This window comes from Schistocerca piceifrons, chromosome 2 (genome assembly GCF_021461385.2).
Source record: "Schistocerca piceifrons isolate TAMUIC-IGC-003096 chromosome 2, iqSchPice1.1, whole genome shotgun sequence".
Classification (NCBI taxonomy): domain Eukaryota; kingdom Metazoa; phylum Arthropoda; class Insecta; order Orthoptera; family Acrididae; genus Schistocerca; species Schistocerca piceifrons.
In genome coordinates, this window is record NC_060139.1 from 855,628,437 (window position 1) to 855,652,193 (window position 23,757).

General features: G+C 39.0%; 1 protein-coding gene across 1 annotated transcript in view; it reads left to right on the forward strand.

Annotated features, from left to right (window-relative positions):
* Positions 1-23,757, forward strand: part of LOC124775935 (sphingomyelin phosphodiesterase-like) — a 160,436-nt gene that overhangs the window by 120,614 nt on the left and 16,065 nt on the right. Inside the window, exons 8-9 of the mRNA XM_047250780.1 lie at positions 7,088-7,258; positions 12,882-13,062. Coding sequence (XP_047106736.1) covers positions 7,088-7,258; positions 12,882-13,062 — 352 coding nt within the window. The remainder of the gene's footprint in view (positions 1-7,087; positions 7,259-12,881; positions 13,063-23,757) is intronic.

A 23,757-nucleotide genomic window follows, 5' to 3' on the forward strand; every position in this document is an offset into this window, starting at 1 on the left:
GGAGATATGAAATGGAATGACCACATACACTTAATCAGAGGCAAAGCAAGTGATGGACTTTGAATACTGGGAAAATGCAGTCAGTGAACAAAGGAGATTGTTTATAATACACTTGTACCCTGAAGAGCCAAAGAAAATGGTACACGTGCCAAATATCGTGTAGGCCCCTGAGAGCTTGCTGGAATGTTCCAACATGACGTGACATGGACTCGCCTAATGTTGGTCATATGTAAAGTACACAAGCGGCAAGATGCAGTCAATACCTTCGCTGCGCAGTGCCAATGGTACTGTTACCGACGACTGTGGCGCTAAAGCGGAGTTATTGAACGCAGTTTTCTGAAATTCCTTCACCAGGGAAGACGAATGGAATATTCCAGAATTTGAAACACGAACAGCTGCTAGCATGAGTTTCTTAGAAGTAGATACCTTAGGGGTTGCGAAGCAACTCAAATCGCTTAATACGGGCAAGTCTTCAGGTCCAGATTGTATACCGATTAGGTTCCTTTCAGATTATGCTGATACAATAGTTCCCTACTTAGCAATCATATACAACCGCTCACTCACCGATAGATCAGTACCTGCAGATTGGAAAGTTGCGCAGGTCGCACTAGTGTTTAAGGAGGGTACAGACCTATGTCATTGACGTCGATTTGCAGTAGGGTTTTGGAGTGTTTACTGTATTCAAACACTATGAATCACCTCGAAGGGAATGATCTATTGATACGTAATCAGTATGGTTTCAGAAAACATCATTCTTGTGCAATGCAGCTAGCTCTTTATTCGCACGAAGTAAGGCCGCTATCGACAGGGTATCTCAAGTTGATTCCGTATTTCTAGATTTCTGGAAAGCTTTTGACACCGTTCCTCACAAGCAACTTCTAATCAAGCTGCGGGCCTATGGGGTATCGTCTCAGTTGTGCAACTGGATTCGTGATTTCCTGTCAGGAAGGTCACAGTTCGTAGTAATAGACGGCAAATCATCGAGTAAAACTGAAGTGATATCAGGTGTTCCTCAGGGAAGCGTCCTGGGACCTCTGCTGTTCCTGATCTATGTAAATGACCTGGGTGACAATCTGAGCAGTTCTCTTAGGTTGTTCACAGATGATGCTGTAATTTACCGTCTAGTTAAGTCATCCGAAGACCAGTATCAGTTGCAAAGCGATTTAGAAAAGATTGCTGTATGGTGTGGCAGGTGGCAGTTGATGCTAAATAATGAAAAGTGTGAGGTGATTCACATGAGTTCCAAAATAAATCCGTTGGAATTCGATTACTCGATAAATTGTACAATTGTCAAGGCTGTCAATTCAACTAAGTACCTGGGTGTAAAAATTACGAACAACTTCAGTTGAAAAGACCACATAGATAGTATTGTGGGGAAGGCGAGCCAAAGGTTGCTTTTCATTGGCAGGACACTTAGAAGATGCAACAAGTGCACTAAAGAGACAGCTTACACTACATTCGTTCGTCCTCTGTTAGAATATTGCTGTGTGTTGTGGGATTCTTACCAGGTGGGATTGATGGAGGACATAGAAAGGGTGCAAAAAAGGACAGCTCATTTTGTATTATCACATAATAGGGGAGAGAGTGTGGCAGATATGATACGTGAGTTGGGATGGAAGTCATTAAAGCGTAGACGTTTTTCGTCGCGGCGAGATCTATTTATGAAATTTCAGTCACCAAATTTCTCTTCCGAATGCAAAAATATTTTGTTGAGCCCAACCTACATAGGCAGGAATGATCATCAAATTAAAATAAGAGAAATCAGAGCTCGAACATAAAGGTTTAGGTGTTCATTTTTCCCGCGCGCTCTTCGGGAGTGGAATGGTAGGGAGATAGTATGATTGTGGTTCAATGAACCCTCTGCCAAGCACTTAAATGTGAATTACAGAGTAATCATGTAGATGTAGATGTAAATGTAGAATGTCTGAAGTAGTGATGGAGAGAAGATACACCATGAACCCGTAAGAGTACAAGGGAATGGAGATCTCTTCTGAACAACACGTTACAAGACATCCCAGATATGATCAATAATGTCCATGTCTGGGGGGTTTGGTGTCTAGCGGAAGTGTTTAAACTCTGTAGCAATTCTGGATGTGTGGGGTGCCGCATTGTTCTACTGTACATGAATGAAGGCCGGTGAACAAACAGGATGCTTACAAGCATGTCATCTGTCAGAGTCATATCTAGTTGTATCAGGGGTCCCATGTCACTGCAACTGCACACACCCCACACCATTACTGAGCCTTCACCAGGTTGAACAGTCCCCTGCTGACATGCAGGTTCCATGGATTCATGAGGTTGTGTCCATACGTGTACACATACATCCGTTTAATACGATTTGAAACAAGACTTGTATGACCAGGTAACATGTTTCCAGTTGTTAAAAGTCCAATGTCAGTGTTGATGGGCCCAGGTAAGGCATAAAACTTTGTGTTGCACAGTCATCAAGGGTACACGAGTAGACCTTTGTTTCCAAAAGCCCATATTGATGATGTTCCATTGAATGGTTCGCGCGCTGACACTTGTTTATGGCCCAGCATTGAAATCTGCAGCAGTTTGCAGAAGGGTTGCACTTCTGTCATGTAGAATGATTCTCTTCAGCCATCACTGGTACCATTCTTGCAGGATCTTTTTCCAGCCACAGTGACGTCAGAGATTTGATATTTTACCACTTATGAAATGGTTGTACTGGGAAATCCCCCACACCATCACTACCTCAAAGATGCTGTGTCCCATCACTCATGCGCCAACTATAACACCACATTCAAACTCACTTAAATCTTGATAATTTGCCATTGTAGCAGCAGTAACTGATCCAACAACTGTGCCAGGCACTTGTTGTCTTATATAGGCATTGCCGACTGCAGCACTGTATTCTGCTTCTTTATATATCAAGTGTTTCAGACTAAATAAGACTAATATTTATTGAATACAAAGAATGACAACACAAATGACATCAGGTTTATTTGACTACTCAACAGTAAATCCTAAGCTTTCTGAGAGTCACAGCTCATGATGTCAGGCTGCTAAATACCTAATGCTGTCAGTAGATGTCATTCTCAGTGAGTCATTCTCAGAGAGCCTATTACACTGAAACAGTGGCCAACACCACTAAAACAGCCATGTTTCTGCAAAAGTATAGATACAAATGAGACTGTAGCCAAGTGCAGGATTTCATTGTTATACCTCTGGCACTGAGGCAAAAAAATAAGATAAAACTGTGTAAACAAATTTTGAAGTATTGTATTGCAACCATATTTTTGAATGTTACTACTTAACTTGCATTGGCCTGTGGTTCATCGATGTTGTGGATGCTACATAACGAAAGTTTCAAGCTTCACAAATTATTTATTGACATCAGTTGATTGACAGAACTGGCAACTGAACTGCACTGACTCCTGAAGTAAACAAAACACAGACTGACTGACTGGCTTCCATGCAACATCCCTGTGTTGCTTTAAATGCAATTTTTAACAATCGTTAACATTGTTAATTTATTGCAAAATGTAACTTACAATTAAAAACAGTTTCATCTAAACTAACTGCTGTTGCATTTGTACAGGTTATAACATAGATCGTCTTTGGTTTTATGTGTGAAAATTAATTCAAAATCTGATTTCCACAATTATTTTGATTTTACTTTAACTTTGTAATAAGTGACTGTATGGATTTTATTGCTAACATTTTTTTGAAGTATACACATCATGCTTTGCCAGATTTAATAAATTAAATACACACTTGTTCTCTCAGATACTGGAAATTTTGTAAATTTGGGTGGTGTAACTAACAAGAGGTAAATATCTGCATAATTTACAAGCATCATTAATTACAATGAATTTCATAAAAGTGAATAATGAATGAAATTACATCACTAGATAATGACTGTTATTTTCATTTGAATTGTAATGAGGTTTTTGTGTTAGTGAAGTTACAAATTACAATTATGGTAATTAGAGGCATTAGTTATTTATGTTAACATTTCCACAGCCTCTTAATATTTGTTGCTAAACATTTATTATTTCAATTTCACAATCTAACATTTAATTTGGCATATGTACATATTTTTGTTAATGGCAATACTCTATTAACAATCTCAAGTATGCAAATCATTCCAGAATATTCTATATGTATTTATGAAGAAGAATATGTTTTTGGGGAAACTGAACTGAATGATACCTATGAAAATACCCATAAAAGACCCTAGGAAGCACTGAATCATACAATAAATATATGGATACATATTTTAAAAAAATGTGGTATCAGACAGTTCATAATGATTTTGGGGGAGGCTGTTGCATTATAGTATGTTTACTGGACCAATACAGCTCTTTAGTAATGTTCACACTAACAGTATATGGAGTTCAATAAAGTTAATGTAAAAGCTATTTATAAAGCTTCATGTTTCCGCTTTGAAGCCTCGAAAGACCCTAATGGTACTGACCAACCGCCTAGTCATCCTCATCCTTTAGGCATCACTGGATGTGGATGTGGAGGGGCGTGTGGTCAGCACACTGCTCTCCCGGCCATTGTCAGTTTTCGTGACTGGAGCTCCTACTTCTCAATCAAGTAGCTCCTCAGTTTGCCTCACAAGGGCTGAATGCACCCCGCTTGCCAGCACTACTTGGCACAGTGGACGGTCTCTCATCCAAGTGCTAGCCAAGCATGACAGTGCTTAACTGCGGTGATCTGATGGGAACCAGTGTTACCACTGTGGTGAGGCCATTGGCAAAATAACATGAACCTACCACAAATTTAGGTGTCAAGTCAAGTGCAATAAGTTAAACATGAAACACGCACTACACTAGATAAGACAAAACTCCACGATAAATATTAATTCCTTAATTTAGATAGTAAATCTGTATATGTGGTGTGTCATGAGCCTACAAATTCTGTAGTCTAACGTATTGTCAAGGCAATTTTTTCAGTGAGTTATCTTCAATTGGACACTTATTTACAGTAAACAGTGCTACCGGTACTAACTGCAAATAATAATAATAATAATAAATAATAAATAAAAATAAAAAAATAAAAATGTAAATTATGTACTCACAATTTATCAGTACCAATAGCCAGCAATAATACAGAAATGAAGCATGGTGTTCTGGATCATGATAAAACTGTGATTGACTCTTTACATTACCTGCAAATAGAAGGAGATAAAGCCATCATAAACTCTGGAGGTTGTATGCACAAAATTTTAAAGAATTATAGTCCATCAAAAAATTAGTATTTTTCAATACTTGGTGGAACAAGTGATGTTTATGGAAACAAACAAATATATTCATGTAAAACTTAGTGAGTAAAGTGAAAAAGCAAACAAATATTATGACGGACATCCCTCACAGCAGTCATCTAGAAGGTTCTAGTATCTAAAAATTCAAAAGGCTGAACAGTATCTACAAAATGATCTATTTGTCAACTGCAAATGCACTTTTCTGGGTTTTTGTATCTCCTCTGTTTACTACTAAAGCCCTCTAATTTCTTCTTTCCTCGTTAGACAGCAAAACGAGCATACAAAATGCACCAGTATTACGGATGAACCTTCCTGGTAGATTAATCTGGTTTTAATCTGCATGGACATTTTCATTTCAGCACATACTGCACTGCTGAGTGTACATTTTTTCTGGAGTGCTATTGCTGTGTTTAAGTTATTTCACTTGTCTGTATCAAATTTTAATTTGTTTCATATGACTCATAACTGAGAATAAAATGATGTTGGTTTCACTAGAAAATTATGATTCACTATTTGATTATTATAATTTCAACTGGACAAAAAAATGTACAATTTAAATAAAAGTAAAAAAATTACAATAAAGCAGACACAGACAGCGGATCCTCCTGTTACCAGACTTCAATGCTATGCATTCACTGACAAGCACCTATATAACACACACCAAGTGTTTTGCCCTTAACAGTGCTCAGAAATAATTTTTAATGGCAACATTTTCAAGTTTTTCTTTCCTAAAATTGTGTCACACTGTTTTAAGGAATTGATGTTTGGCCATAGACTTCCAAATCCTAAAAATGTAAAGAAAATTGAATGGGGCTGCTCCATGAGGTTCTGTTGTTAGAGGAAACCTCATATTTACACTCTCAGTCATAAAATCTATACAACCTGCAGTCTGATCAGAGTGCAAACACTTACAGAAACCATAACAAATCTGAAACTAACTCAAACTAACTACAGTCATTTTCGTAAGTCTTGAAGAGAATGACTCTCTGAATGTGACATCTGCTGGTAGTATTAGGTACTAGCTACCCCGACATCACAAGCTGTGACCCCCAGAAATCTCAGGTTTAATGTCTAGTGTGTTACAGAAGAGCTGAAAAACATGAGGGGAAAGAGTCTTGAAAATGTATGTCAACTATCCCCTGGAGCTCTACTTACAATGTTTCATGACTGTGTATTATGTGGCGAATCTAGTAATGTGCCAGAGTCCTCTACATATCACTCCAGTAACGACTTTGAAAAAAAAATTATACTAATTACAGTGCACACAGAGGTAGTATACAAATAGAACAAGAATAAACTCTAACATGTAGTACAGTGCCTGACTCAAACTTCACAGTGGTTTGCAGAATAGACATAGGTGTAGCATCATATATATATATATATATATATATATATATATATATATATATATATATATATATATATATATATATATAAGATGATGTGACTTACCATACAAAAGCGCTGGCAGGTCGATAGACACACAAACAAACAGAATCATACACACAAAATTCTAGCTTTCGCAACAAACGGTTGCTTCATCAGGAAGGAGGAAAGGAGAGGGAAAGACGAAAGGATGTGGGTTTTAAGGGAGAGGGTAAGGAGTCATTCCAATCCCGGGAGCGGAAAGACTTACCTTAGGGGGCAAAAAGGCAAAAAGGCCCCCTAAGGTAAGTCTTTCCGCTCCCGGGATTGGAATGACTCCTTACCCTCTCCCTTAGAACCCACATCCTTTCGTTTATATGTATATATATATCTGTGTGTGTGTGTGTGTGTGTGTGTGAAAATGAATGAAATAAAAACAGATTTATGTTCATGGTTCTGAAATTCAGTACAACAATAACTGTTTCATAGGTGGATTCACTATAAGCCTGCAGATCCAAGTGAACAGCTCAAGTGGTTAGCAGAAACATTACTTGCAGCTGAAGCAGCAGGAGAAAAAGTACACATTATTAGCCATATGCCATCAGGATCTAGTGCCTGCTATTCAACATGGTCAAGAGAATACAACAGAATAGTTGATCGGTATGTCATTGTAAAAACATTACAAAATATGTAACAGATTAGTGTTCACATTGGTCTGCAATATAATCTTCTCATCTTATATGGACATGACAAATAATGACAGAATTAGATCATTTTGACAGCTTGGTCATTAGGCCACATATGTGGTGACTCACTGTAGACTGTATTGGTTGATCTAGTTGATCAGTAGATAAAGAGCATTTCTGAATGAAAGAGAAATGAAAGGACTTGAAGATTTTTCATTGCGATTTGACTATACTTGCAGGGTTGACCCTTCAATTTTCCCAAATGGTGGCATTTGAATAATTTTAAAATTACATTATATTGAAGTTGATGTTAAGTTGGAGATATGATGATTTGTTAGATAAGGAAAAACGAGGAGTGACATTTTTGGAAACTGTTCCATGAGGATATGTGCAAAAAACAACAAAGGAGATAACCATGCATTATAGTTTGTCATCTCAACAGTGAGTATGTTCCACAGATTTGAATGTATTGGTTCCTCCAATAGAAACCTAGTTTGTTAATATGATGGTATCACATGTTGTTCATTATCATAGAGGCAAGGGAAATGGTAAGAGGAAAGTGTATTGTGTGCATGCAGAATACAAACAGCAAAGTCCTACTGCTGAGCATCAGCCAATCAGCCACCTCATTGTGAGTGTGGTAAGTGTGAAGTTTAGGCTGTAGCATCGACCTCCACTGACATGGCCACAAGATGTTGTGACTTGTCCTGTTGCCCATATACAAGGGTTGCCATTTAAGTTTTACAAATCACTGGTGCTATTGGGATGTGTTTTAAAATTTGCCATCTGTGATGGAAATGTTGAAAATTTTGGAAAACCTGTTAAATATAGAGACAAATTATACTGCAAAAGCTTACTTACAACCTTTCAAGAACCAGTACTAGGTGAAGGATCTGGAGATATACTTCATCCTCCTATGTAATGCTCCTGAAGGGACAATGAAAACAAAATTATGCTAATTACAGCATATGCAGAGGCAATGAAGCAGTCATTCTTCCCATGCTTCATGCATGATTGAAATATAAAAAAATCCATAACATCTCGCACAATGCTAAGTACCTTTGGTATAATCTTTACATGCTATGAATGTAGATGAAACTTATTTTAGCTCATAAGTAAATATCATTAGAGTATACAGGGTGTAGAATAAATTTTGCACTTGGAATCGGCATGCAATTCCCCTTCCAGGTTCAAGACAAAAGTTAATCTAGGAAAATCAGTTTGGTTGCATTTTGAAAACACATGTTTGGAAACAAGGAGCTGGCAACAGAGTCACATCTTACTGCACATTAGAATATACAAGGGAATGTGTTGCTGAACACTATTGTACTAGCTGTAGTAGCTCATTGAGTAGATTGCTGGGACATCAAACCCACATCTACCATAGAGCCATGGTCCAAATACTAACCAGATTCATTTTTTATTTTTTAGGCATTTGTTCCCCAGTTCTCATCCTTTATATGATGGACATAATTTTGTGATATTACAGTAGCCTATCACATGACAGTGGGATCCATTAAAGTGCATGCATTTGTCTACTGGTCCTGTCAAGTTCATGTAGGGCAGCTTCCAAGTGGAATGCATAAATGATGAATATGTCGATATGTTTTTGGTGCTGGGTGCATCTGATAACCAAGCTGCTACTGCTGCTGCTGCTGCTGCTGCTGCTGCTCATGCATATACTGCATGGTACCCTCAAAGGCACCATCCCCAACAAGAATGTCTTTAATCACCTGGATCAATGCCTTCATGAAACCAATAATCTTCATCCACAAATAATAGACAGAAGTCATCCAAGGATTAGTTGAACTCCATAAACAGAGGACGTGTATCTTGAAACAGTTCAGCAATCACCTCAGAGAAGTATCCGTGATATTTCAAAGACTGGTTGTTGAAGTGTTGCATGATGAAGAACTGCACCCATATCATTACACATTAACTCAACACCAGCAGCCAGAAGACTGCGTTTGATAAGTTAAGTTTCATGAATGGCTTTTGCACCAGGTGGAAATAACCATCATTTTATAAATAACATGATATGGACTGATGAATCTAACTTCACTCAAGAAGGTATTTTTGACATCCACAATAGCCGCTATTGGTTGGAACACAGTCCACATGTCACCTTTGAATGTGTCTTTCATGCACACTTTGGCATAAACCTGTGGGGTGAAATAATATGAGGATTGCTTTTGGGCCCCTTACCTATTGCTGGATAAGTTGAATGCAACCCTATATCGTATGTTTCTTTGCAATAGTTTGCTTGACAAATTAGAAAACATTTTATTTGGTGTTCAGCAACAGCTTTGATTTCAGCCTGATGGTGTACCATGAAATGGATTGGTCATGGAGACCTAGTGTCATGGTCTCCATGTTCCCCAGACCTTAACCCACTAGATTTTTATTTGTGTGGACACATAAAGCAGAAAATTTAATGTACTCCAGCCATGGATGTACTTGACCTAAAAGCTTGCATGCATGGTGCTTTGATAGTGATGGATGCAGATGTGTTGCATAGGGTCCAGCAAAGTATGATCCAGTTAGTTGCAAAGTGTTTGCAGATGCGAGGTGGTCATTTCGATCTACTCTAAAATGAATGTTGCTTTTACATGTACATACCAGCTCTGTGAAAATATGCCTGGATGTCAAATGCGCAGAATGGAATTCTTGTGTGTAGCATAGCATGTGCTCTAGTGAAGCCTATCTATTGTGTTTTTCTGCATCATTGTGTAGACGGGTAGTGTATCCACTATTATTTTCTATTCACTTCACTTGCATCGTGAAGGAAACAAAGTGGTCATTTACATCTATAAGAAGTCCATGTTATGTCTTAATGTTTAGATGAAGGCAATAGTAACAGAAAGATATACACAAGATACTGTGTTGTGGAGGTGTAAACTAGATACAATTTGATGCTTTAACTGGGGGAAACGAATAAAAATAAAATGTTTGGCATGAACATAAATTGAACAATGGCAAGTCTGTATATCCATTCCCCATGGCATTTCCTTGTTTCACTGAGTTAATGGGACAGCTCCATAGCAATGCAGAGTTCATGCTACCTGTTCAAGGCCACACTGCATACAACCTCATTTTTTAAATTGCATTTCCATGAAATCTGTTGGTGGGACTGGATTTTGCTAGATACCATTTCATCTTCAACTGAGATGAGGAACTGCATGCTGACCACCAAGAGTGGCATTTTTCTTCATCAAATTTACTTATCAGATACTTTCCATATTTCTTATTCAGTGTGACTCCAACTATTTTCTATAATTTTACAGTCAACAGTATTCAAGTCCTTAAATGGTCTTCTGCTAGGTGCTCTGTTATCTCCTACTTCTGTCTTCTAAAACTAAATTATGCTGTACTAAAAAATATTAAATTTATTTAGATGTATTCACTAATCTGCCTTTTCAATGTTCATAATATTTTTGTGAATGGTCATAGTGAAGAATCATAACCACAATTTAATTTACCTTTAGCATTACATTTCTTGAGTGAGAAATATAAGGCTTGCCTCTTGAAAGTTAACTTTTATGGCATCAGTATAATTCTTCAGTACACAGATTGGGTATTTCAGAGAGAGTAGATGAGCCAAACTTTTTTTTAGCAAAAAAGAGGGGTTTGTGTTCCTCATTGTGGTCCACTTTATTTATTCTTTGCTGTGGATATTTTATACCCATTTATAATCCTCATATTTCCAGAAAATTATGTTTTTTTGTAATAAATTTTCATTATCTTTATATCTTGGTATTGAAAACAAGGAACAAATACGATTATTTGTGTGTTTCCTTGTTAATTTATATTTTCCAGTTCTCCTTCACCCTATATTCATATTACTTGTATTTTAATACATTAGAAGCTTAGTTTTGTGCCTTAGTTTCCTCTGAGATCAGTATTTCACCAACAGAAAAATACTACTATTGGTACACAAAAAAGGTGAATATGTTCCTGTTTATTTAAAAGACTCTGACTGAAAAGTAGGATACAAGCTGTCTAATTCTCCCTTCCTCAGCACTTTTAAAGTGTTTTCCAAAAACTTTGGATGCAAACTTTTTTTAAATTTATTTTAAACATACAACTCACCTCAAACTTCCACAAGCTCCCTTTACTGTAACTCACTCATATCCACTAGTCCACTGTTGTAAGTTGGTCATACCCACCAACTCCCAGTTGCCATTTCTCAGTCACTCATTGTCATTATCTCTCTGTATCTATATGTCATTTTGTCCTTTTCAGAGCCACAGTCCCCTTTGTTGTGACCTACTACTACAATCTCCTCTCACTGTCACTGTTTCTTTGCTATCTCTTATTGCTAATATCTCATTCCTTCCTTCCTACTGCTGCAGTCTCTTCTCGCTATCACTATCTCTCTCTCTTTCTTGTTGTCATTGTCATTCACTTTGTCTCTCATTATCAATGGCTCTCCCCCACTTCACACTTTCTCTTTATTCCTCCTACCCCCCCCCCCCCCACCCCCCACCCCCACCCCACACACACACATACACACCCAACCCAGCACTGTCTCCTTCATTCTTTTCCTAGTGCTGTTCTGTCACTGTCATCTATGTTTCACTGCCACTGTGTCCTGCTCTTCCTCTCACACTGCCAATGTCTCCTTTGCTCGTTCTGTAACACAACCACTGTCTGCTATCTTCCTGCCTCAGCATAAAATAGTGCACATATGTTTGCAAGCCAAACTTTTTGGGAAAATTTTTAAAGGTGCTGAAGAAGGTAGCGCCCCACTCTTCAGTCAGAAGCTTTTGAAAAAAATAGGAACAGATTCACATTTTTTGTGCTCTGAAATGAGACTTTTTCCATTGTGGGATTCCCTGAAGATAACAAAGGCACTTTACATCATACTTCTCCATGCTAAGTTATTTTATAAACTTTGTTTTTGTCTCACATAGGATTTTATACATGTATTTTATGTGTACAAGTAGGGTAACTCTGAATCTCTGTATCTTGGAAACAGTTAAAGACATCAAGAAAATTTTCAAGGTTATCCAAAATCAGGATCTTGGGAATTTCAACCATTTGCTTTACTTAGCCATCTTGGAATCCTTGGCTGGGTTTTGGTGCAATGGTGATGGCCAAAGTATAGTAAAAAATTCCTTTTTGTGGGAACTGCCCATGAACTAATAGTGCCTCTGTAAGTCCCATCAAACCCACCATAGACCACATGAAACACAAAAAGAACCAACCAATTTGCTCCATTTTCCTAAGCAGAAGGAAGTGTAATATTAATATTTTGTCCCCGTAGGGTAGTGACACTAAGACAATCCTTCTGTTGGGTGTACATATGGTCCCTAACACAAGAGCTATCCAAAACACTTCACCTAACTTTTTATCACCATCAGAACCAGAGGTGTGAGCACTGGAAAACACCACATTTGTGCATGGCATTTTGGAACGTATTATGTATTAAAGCTTCCACATGTTTACCGATTTTGTGAAAATTTCCTTTTTGATTTTTCTTGTTGTTCAGTATTGATTTATTCTGTTACCATTTGCACTCTTTTAAACTTTTGCTGTGTTATTATTGTTAATCTTTATTATTAATTTTTATTGTTCATCTTTATATTCATTTTCAGATTTGAGTATACCATAGCAGCTGTATTCAATGGACACTCACACAAAGACATTTTTCAGCTTCACTATGCTTCTGATGATAGATCTAGGGCTAGCATTGTTGCTTACAATGGAGGAAGTGTTGTGACAGCAAGTAATGTAAATCCAAATTACAAAGTGTACAAAGTGGATGGAAATACAGGAGTGAGTAATTTACTTTCATTACAATAACCTGCTGTTACTAAGGACTTATTAGGAGGATTAGATAATAAGCTACTCAGAAAACAACTGTTTCAACAAACATTGGTACAAAAATTTGATCACCATCACTCAAAATAGTGTTCTGTCACCCACCCAACCCACACAGTATCCAAATTCATCCCTATGCCATCTATACTCCCAAACTTACATCACAAATATCTTTGCCATCTGGATAATCTGTAATACTTCTGCTCAGTTGTGTGATTGTCATCATTCTATTGATCAAACAGGTTCTAATCAAATTAGTCATTCTTTGATATTTCTGCTTTTACCTAGTGGCAAAATGTTGCATGACTGCCTTCTCATTACTGTCAGAACAACAGTTCAGCAACCACAATTCATTGTCATGTGCATCTTCACTTATAATCAAATAGTGCTTTTGTGTTCCAGCTCTGCTAGCATTTATAAAGCTGTAGCTCAGATTAAATTCTCTGTGGTTGGTGGCAGACAGGCCATAGCCAAACCTTGCTTTCACTTTCTGCGTGAGGCACGATTATCCCAGCCCTCATATTGGGCTCTAACAGTAACTCATTGAAAAGTAAAAGGGCTATGTTTATCCTCTTACTCCATATTAACTTCAGCTTTGATCGTGTCACTTTTGACAGCACTGTTGAAAGCTGCTTGTCAACTTCTTGGAAGAAGATATGCTGAATTGACATCAGAGGCATGAGACAGTGAATATTTGCTACTTAAATTATTAACTAGTATATTTCAAAAAGGTTGCAAATAAATATGTTTTGCTCATCACAATTCAATAAAGTTTTCTTGTTCATCAAATTTTTGATGCATGTTGACAAGTTGACTTTTAACAGACTTCCAACCTGCTTGGTAATTGCTCCCTTCTAAGCTTTTAGAAAGGAAGTTCATAAATGAAGAATCTATTATCTTAGCAATGACACTGAGAAAAAACTCCTTAAATTAAAAATCAATGCATTTTGTAAACAGTTAGTTATAGTCTGCAAACAACATAAAACAGTGAACTTGAACTATGAACAATGACTACTAAACTGTGAGTAGTTACAGACCATGAGCAGTTACAGTTACACGCTATGCTGGTGAGTTGATGTCTGCAACTGTTGTGTGGAAACCCCATCAGCTGTAGCAGTATGGTTGGCACTCACTGGCCTCTGTTTTGTGTATCATTCATGGCAGCCTTCTGTCTTCTGACAAAGACAATTTGAGCAGTGTCAGTTCCAGTATCCTGCCTCACTGAGACTGGTCACTTTCCACACTGTTCTTTCCCTTGGTTCAGGTTCTTTTGAACATTTGGCATGTTACTTCTTCACATAGACACACAGCCCATCATAAAAGTGAAGCACCCAGAAGATATGGTCAGACATTACTGTAACTACATCAAATACCCATAGCTGATGTGTACATAAACGATCTGTGACAGGTAGAATGGGTACCAGAGTGCATTTGTGTTGTTCATGTCTAGTGTTGTTAGCAGGCCTTGAGACTATATAAAAAGTGTGGGCAGCATTCAGATGTAGAGTGATCACTGTGAAGGACACATAGATGCCACTTCCTTGTGTGGGACAGCATTAGCAGCACCTGACATAATTTGAAAGAGGCTTCATTGTAGGATCTCCATTTGGCCATCTGGTTGAATCATGCAATATTATGCAGTTTTGTGGGGCTTTCAGATGTGACAGTGGCCTGATGATGGACTGCATGAGAATCTGAGGGTAGGCTTACTCATCGTCAATGTTCAGTCTACCACATCTGACCACCACAAGGAAGGATCTCCATAATGTTCACCAAACATATCACATCCCCTTAAAAGTTGTGCCAGCATATGAGAACAAGTGTGGTCTCCCAGCAACATTCTGCATCATTGCACACTGTTGGTCAGAGACTAGCAGAAGCTGGACTATAGCCTTAGCATGCCATACTGCATTCTGGCTGTGTTTGGAGTTTTGCTGTTACTGGGAATCAGAGACTGCTGATGAATGTCATCGCATTGTGTTCAGTGGTGAAATGCAGTTCTGCACTACCATTGATGATTATGTTTGGTGATTATGGTAGCAATATGGGAAGAGGTCCCATTCTTCCATTGTTTTGGAGGGACACTGTGGTGTTACTCCTGGTGTTGTCGTGTGGGGAGCCATGGGGTATGACTTCAGGTCATGGGTAGTGGTGAACAAGGGGGCTCTGAGGCCACAATGGTATGTCAAGGACAACCTGCACCCCCATATGTTACCTCTCAAGTGGTGCTGTTATAGTAACATTTTCACCAGGACAATGGTTGACAACACATAGTACATTTCTTTATGAACTGTCTGTGTGATGTTGAGATAGTTTCGTAGCTGGCAAGATCCCCAAATCTGCCCCTGGAAAAACTTGCGAGACCAGCTCAGACTTATGACACTCTTCCCAACTGACTCTGTGCATGTATCCAGGCTCTATGGCAGAAATCAGTTATCATAATGACATTGGCTTGGTAAATTTGTCTCAGTTTGGTAATTGCTGAAATATCACAACACAGTCACTCAACTCGTGAAGCTCCTTTACATTTTCTCCTCCCCTCAAGGTGCTTCATTCTTTTTGTCAGGCACTGTTGATCATTATAGTCTTGTTGTTGATGTTATGGTCTTCAGTCCAGAGACTGGTTTGATGCAGCTCTCCATGCACCCCTATCCTGTGCAAAATTCTTCATCTCAGAGTAACTACTGCAACCTACGTCCTTCTGAATTTGCAGAGTGTATTCATCCCTTGGTCTTTCTCTGTGATTTTTTCTCTCCACACTTACCTCCAATTCTAAATTGGTGATCCCTTGATGCTTCAGAATTTGTCCTACCAACTGATCCCTTCTTCTCTTCAATTTGTGCCATAAATTCCTCTTCTCCCCAATTCTATTCAGTACCTCCTCATTAGTTATGTGATCTACCCATCTAATCTTCAGCATTCTTCTGTAGCACCACATTTTGAAAGCTTCTAGTCTCTTCTTGTCTAAACTATTTATCATTCATGTTTCACGTCCATACAAATACTTCCAGAAAGGACTTCCTGACACTTAAATCTATACTCAATATTACCAAATTTCTCTTCTTCAGAAACGCTTACTTTGCCATTGCCAGTCTACATTTTATATCCTCTCTACTTCAACCATCATCAATTATTTTGCTCCCTAACTACAAAACTCATCTACTACTTTAAGTGTCTCATTTCCTAATCTAATTCCCTCAGCAGCAACTGATTTAATGCGACTACATTCCACTATCCTCATTTTGTTTTTGTTGATGTTCACCTTATATCCTCCTATCAAGACACTGTCCATTCCGTTCAACTGCTCTTCCAGCTCCTTTGCTGTCTCTGACAGAGTTACAATGTCATCAGCAAACCTTAAAGTTTTTATTTCTTCTCCATGGATTTTAATTCCTACTCCAAATTTTTCTTTTGTTTCCTTCACTGCTTCCTCATTATACAGATTGAATAACATCAGGGATAGCGTACAACCCTGTCTCACTCCCTTACCAACTTCTGCTTCCCTTTCATGTCCCTCGACTGTTATAACTGCCATCTGGTTTCTGTACAAATTGTAAATAGCCTTTTGCTCCCTGTATTTTACCCCTGCCACCTTCAAAATTTGAAAGAGAGTATTCTAGTCAACATTGTCAAAAGCTTTCTCTAAGTCTACAAATGCTAGAAACATAGGTTTGCCTTGCCTTAATCTATCTTCTAAGATAAGTAATAGGGTCAGTATTGCCACACGTGTTCCAACATTTCAACAGAATCCAAACTGATCTTCCCTGAGGTTGGTTTCTAACAGTTCTTCCATTTGTCTGTACAGAATATGTGTCAGTATTTTGCAGCCATAACTTATTGAACTGACAGTTCAGTAATTTTCACACCTGTCAACACCTGCTTTCCTTGGGCTTGGAATAATTATATTCTTCCTGAAGTCTGAGGTTATTTTGCCTGTCTCATACAGCCTGCTTACCTGATGGCAGAGTTTTGTCATGGTTGACTCTCCCAAGGCTATCAGTAGTTCAAATGTAATGTCGTCTACTCCCGGGCCCTTGTTTTGACTTAGGTCTTTTGGTGCCCTGTCAAATTCTTCTCACAGTATCATTACATCACCTTTGTATAAATGCTCTATATACTCCCTCCACTTTCCCACCTGCCCTTCCCAGCCCAGAACTGGCCTTCCATCTGAGCTCTTGATATTCATACGGGTGGTTCTCTTTTCTACAAAGGTCTCTTTAATTTTCCTGTAGGCCGTATCTATCTTACTCCTAGTGATATATGCCTCTACATCCTTACATTTGTCCTCTAGCCATCCCTGCTTAGCAAATTTGGCACTTCCTGTCGATCTCATTTTTGAGACATTTGTATTCCTTTGTGCCTGCTTTATTTGCTGCAATTTTATATTTTCTCATTTCATCAATTAAATTCAATATCTGAGCTCTTGATATTCATACGGGTGGTTCTCTTTTCTACAAAGGTCTCTTTAATTTTCCTGTAGGCCGTATCTATCTTACTCCTAGTGATATATGCCTCTACATCCTTACATTTGTCCTCTAGCCATCCCTGCTTAGCAAATTTGGCACTTCCTGTCGATCTCATTTTTGAGACATTTGTATTCCTTTGTGCCTGCTTTATTTGCTGCAATTTTATATTTTCTCATTTCATCAATTAAATTCAATATCTCCTCCATTACCGAAGGATTTATAATAGCCCTTATCTTTTTACCTACTTCATCCTCTGCTGCCTTCACTGTTTCATCACTCAAAGTTACCCATTCTTCTTCTACTGTATTTCTTTCCTCCATTCTTGTCAGTCGTTCCCTAATGCTCTCTCAGAAATTCTCTTCAACGTCTGGTTCCTTTAGTTTATCCACATCCCATCTCCTTAAAATGCCATCTTTTTCCACTTTCTTCAGTTTTAATCTACAGTTCATAACCAATAAATTGTGATCAGAATCCACATCTGCACCTGGATATGCCTCACAATTTAAAACCTGGTTCCTAAATCTCTGTCTTACCATTACATTATTAAACCTATCTGAAATGTTCCAGTGTCTCCAGGCCTCTTCCACATATACAACCTTCTGTCATGATTCTGAAACCAAGTGTTAGCTATAATTAAGTTATGATCTACGCAAAATTCTACCAGGCGGCTTCCACCTTCATTGCTTACCCCCATTCCATATTCACCTACTACTTTTTCTTCTCCTCCTTTTCCTACTGTCGAATTCCAGTCCCTCATAACTATTAAATTTTCACCTCCCTTAATTATCTGAATAAACTATTTTATCGCATCATACATTTCTTCAATCTCTTCATCCTCTGTGGAGCTAGTTGGCATATAAACATGTACTACTGTGGTAGGTGTGGGCTTTCTATCTATCTTGGCTACAATAAGGCATTCACTATGCTGCTCATAGTAGCTTACCCGCACTCCTATTTTTTTATTCATTATTAAACCTACTCCTGCATTATCCCTACTCGATTTAGTATTTATAACCCTATATTCACGTGACCATAAGTATTGTGTCACTGAACTTCACTACTTCCCACTATATCTAACTTTAACTGATCCATTTCCCTTTTTAAAGTTTCTAACCTACCTGCCCAATTAAGGGATCTGGCATCCCACAGTCCGTTCTGTAGAATGCCAGTTTTCTTTCTCCTGATAACTATGTCCTCCTGAGTAGTCCCTGCCCGGAGTTCCAAATGGGGGACTATTTTACCTCCGGAATATTTTACCCAAGAGGACGCCATCATCATTTAACCATTCAGTAAAGCTGCGTGCCCTTGGCAAAAATTACGAGTGTAGATTCCCCTTGCTTTCAACCATTCGCAGTACCAGCACAGCAAGGCCGTTTTGGTTAATGTTACAAGGCCAGATCAGTCAGTCATCCAGACTGTTGCCCCTGCAACTATTGAAAAGGCTGCTGGCCCTCTTCGGGAACCAAACGTTTGTCTGGCCTCTCAGCAGATACCCCTACATTGTGGTTGCACCTACAGTACAGCTATCTGTATCGCTGAGGCACGCAAGCCTCCCCACCAGTGGCAAGATCTGTGGTGTCACCGCCAGACACCACACTTGCTAGGTGGTAGCTTTAAATCGGCCGCGGTCCATTAGTACATGTCGGACCCGCGTGTCGCCACTTTCAGTGATAGCAGACCGAGCGCCACCACACAGCAGGTCTAGAGAGACGTACTAGCACTCGCCCCAGTTGTACGGACGACGTAGCTAGCGATGCACACTGTCGAAGCCTCGCTCATTTGCAGAGCAGATAGTTAGAATAGCCTTCAGATAAGTCAATGGCTACGACCTAGCAAGGCGCCATTAGTAACATTGCATGTATCTAAAGAGTCTCACTTGTATCACCACAATCTCCAGATGTACCACAAGGATGGATTAAAGTTAAGTATTCCAGCAGCATTCATTACGTATCCTGTTTCAGACCTCACGCCATCCTGCTTTAGTTTAAGCGCGTGCCTTTCGGCTTCCTCTCATTGTGTCTAGGCTGTCTTGTCTAGACACATTAAGATCCATGGTTCGTGGGGGGTTAGTCTTATATGTTTATTATAGTTTTATATGTTTATGATTACCAATAGTGTAAATGTTTAATATTATAAAGAAAGTATTTATTTATTTAATTGTAAGGCTAGGGCCTCCCATTGGGCTGACTGTTCGCCGGTCTTTCAATTTGATGCCACTTCAGCGACCTGCAGTTGATGAGGATGATAGGATGATGATGAGGACAGCACAACACCCAGTCCATGGGCAGAGAAAATTCCCTGACCCAGCCGGGAATCAAACCCGGGCCCAGAAGATTGACAATCAGTCACGTTGACCATTCATCTACCGGGGGCGGACATAAAGAAAGTATTGTAGTTTGAAATTGCCCACTTAAGCTTTGGTTTGAGTGCAATATGCCTCACTACTTCTGCATGTGTTGCACAAAAGACTCAAACACACCCACTCTTGTTTTGCAACATTAACTTGTAAGTAAGAAAAACATTTGAAAAATCTTAAAGCTTCGCTACCCAAAGCTTATTGTTTCCTCTCCCACACAGTACAAATTCCCCTGAACAATGTAGGAGGGAATGGTACCAACAGCTTAGCTTCCATTCTCACAATACCTGAGGCCTAAAGCTGCCTATATATCTGCCACACCTGACATCATTTTCCAAAATTTTCGAGAAGGCGACATATTCTACAATAGTATCTCATCTGAGCAACAATATTATGATCAGAAAATTACAGTTAGAATAGTTGTTCTATTGAGAATTCCATTTATATGTTCACTCGCCAAATTTTACAAGCATTAAATAATAAAATAGTGCAAATTGGTATTTTCTGTAAACTAACTAAGGCATGTGATTGTGTGAATCACAGTGTTTTGCAAATAATTAAGTTTTTGTTTCTGCCATATAAAGGCCCTCCATGAACCATGGACCTTGCCGTTGGTGGGGAGGCTTGCGTGCCTCAGCGATACAGATAGCCGTACCATACGTGCAACTACAACGGAGGGGTATCTGTTGAGAGGCCAGACAAATGCATGGTTCCTGAGAGGGGCAGCAGCCTTTTCAGTAGTTGCAGGGGCAGCAGTCTGGATGATTGACTGATCTGGCCTTGTAACACAAACCAAAACGGCCATGCTGTGCAGGTACTGCGAACGGTTGAAAGCAAGGGGAAACTACAGCCGTAATTTTTCCGAGGGCATTCAGCTTTACTGTATGGTTAATGATGATGGCGTCCTCTTGGGTAAAATATTCCGGAGGTAAAATAGTCCCCCATTCGGATCTCCGGGTGGGGACTACTCAGGAGGACGTCGTTATCAGGAGAAAGAAAACTGGTGTTCTACGGATCGGAGCGTGGAATGTCAGATCCCTTAATTGGGCAGGTAGGTTAGAAAATTTAAAAAGGGAAATAGATAGGTTAAAGTTAGATATAGTGGGAATTAGTGAAGTTCGATGGCAGGAGGAACAAGACTTTTGGGCAGGTGAATACAGGGTTATAAATACAAAGTCAAAAAGGGATAATGCAGGAGTAGGTTTAATAATGAAAAAAAAAAAAAAAAAAAAAAAAAAAAAAAAAAAAATAGGAATGCGAGTAAGCTACTACAAACAGCATAGTGAATGCATTATTGTGGGCAAGATAGACATGAAGCCCATGCCTACTACAGTAGTACAGGTTTATATGCCAACTAGATATGCAGATGATGAAACTGAAGAAATGTATGATGAAATCAAAGAAATTATTCAGATTGTGAAGGGAGACGAAAATTTAATAGTCATGGGTGACTGGAATTCGAGTGTAGGAAAAGGGAGAGAAGGAAACATAGTAGGTGAATATGGATTGGGGAACAGAAATGAAAGAGGAAGCCGCCTTGTAGAATTTTGCACAGAGCACAACATAATCATAACTAACACTTGGTTTAAGAATCATGAAAGAAGGTTGTATACATGGAAGAACCCTGGAGATACTAAAAGGTATCAGATAGATTATATAATGGTAAGACAGAGATTTAGGAACCAGGTTTTAAATTGTAAGACATTTCCAGGGGCAGACGTGGATTCTGACCACGATCTATTGGTTATGAACTGTAGATTGAAACAGAAGAAACTGCAAAAAGGTGGGAATTTAAGGAGATGGGACCTGGATAAACTGAAAGAACCAGAGGTTGTAGAGAGTTTCAGGGAGAGCGTAAGGGAACAAATGGCAGGAATGGGGGAAAGAAATACAGCAGAAGAAGAATGGGTAGCTTTGAGGGATGAAGTAGCGAAGGCAGCAGAGGATCAAGTAGGTAAAAATATGAGGACTAGTAGAAATCCTTGGGTAACAGAAGAAATATTGAATTTAATTGATGAAAGGAGAAAATATAAAAATGCAGTAAATGAAGCAGGCAAAAAGGAATACAAATGTCTCAAAAATGAGATCGACAGGAAGTGCAAAATGGCTAAGCAGGGATGGCTAGAGGATAAATGTAAGGATGTAGAGGCTTATCTCACTAGGGGTAAGATAGATACTGCCTACAGGAAAATTACAGAGACCTTTGGAGAAAAGAGAACCACTTGTATGAACATCAAGAGCTCAGATGGAAACAAAGTTCTAAGCAAAGAAGGGAAAGCAGAAAGGTGGAAGGAGTATATAGAGGGTCTATACAAGGGCGATGTACTTGAGGACAATATTATGGAAATGGAAGAGGATGTAGATGAAGATGAAATGGGAGATGTGATACTGCGTGAAGAGTTTGACAGAGCACTGAAAGACCTAAGTTGAAACAAGGCCCCGGGAGTAGACAAAATTCCATTAGAACTACTGACGGCCTTGTGAGAGCCAGTCCTGACAAAACTCTACCATCTGGTGAGCAAGATGTATGAGACAGGCGAAATACCCTCAGACTTCAAGAAGAATATAATAATTCCAATCCCAAAGAAAGCAGGTGTTGACAGATGTGAAAATTACTGAACTATCAGTTTAATAAGTCACAGCTGCAAAATACTAACACGAATTATTTACAGACGAATGGAAAAACTGGTAGAAGCCGACCTCGGCGAAGATCAGTTTGGATTCCGTAGAAATGTTGGAACACGTGAGGCAATACTGACCTTACGACTTATCTTAGAAGCTGGATTAAGGAAAGGCAAACCTACGTTTCTAGCATTTGTAGACTTAGAGAGAGCTTTTGACAATGTTGACTGGAATACTCTCTTTCAAATTCTAAAGGTGGCAGGAGTAAAATATAGGGAGCGAAAGGCTATTTACAATTTGTATAGAAACCAAATGCCAGTTATAAGAGTCGAGGGGCATGAAAGGGAAGCAGTGGTTGGGAAGGGAGTGAGACAGGGTTGTAGCCTCTCCCCGATGTTATTCAATCTGTATTTTGAGGAAGCAGTAAAGGAAATGAAAGAAAAAATTGGAGTATGTATTAAAATCCATGGAAAAGAAATAAAAACTTTGAGGTTCGCCGATGACATTGTAATTCTGTCAGAGACGGCAAGGACTTGGAAGAGCATTTGAATGGAATGGACAGTGCCTTGGAAGGAGGATATAGGATGAACATCATCAAAAGCAAAACGAGGATAATGGAATGTAGTCGAATTAAGTCGGGTGGCAATGGCAAGGAAAGCGTTTCTGAAGAAGAGAAATTTGTTAACATCGAGTATAGATTTAAGTGTCAGGAAGTCGTTTCTGAAAGTATTTGTATGTAGTGTAGCAATGTATGGAAGTGAAACATGGACAATAAATAGTTTGGACAAGAAGAGAATAGAAGCTTTCGAAATGTGGTGCTACAGAAGAATGCTGAAGATTAGATGGGTTGATCACATAACTAATGAGGAGGTGTTGAATAGGATTGGGGAGAAGAGAAGCTTGTGGCACAACTTGACTAGAAGAAGGGATCAGTTGGTAGGACATGTTCTGTGGCATCAAGGGATCACCAATTTAGTTTTGGAGGGCAGCGTGGAGGGTATAAATCGTAGAGGGAGACCAAGAGATGAATACACCAAGCAGATTCAGAAGGATGTAGGTTGCAGTAGGTACTGGGAGATGAAGAAGCTAGCACAGGATAGAGTAGCATGGACAGCTGCATCAAACTGGTGTCAGGACTGAAGACCACAGCAACAACAAAAGGCTAGTGTCATTTGCCACAAATTTATGCTCTGACTAGTTGGTAAT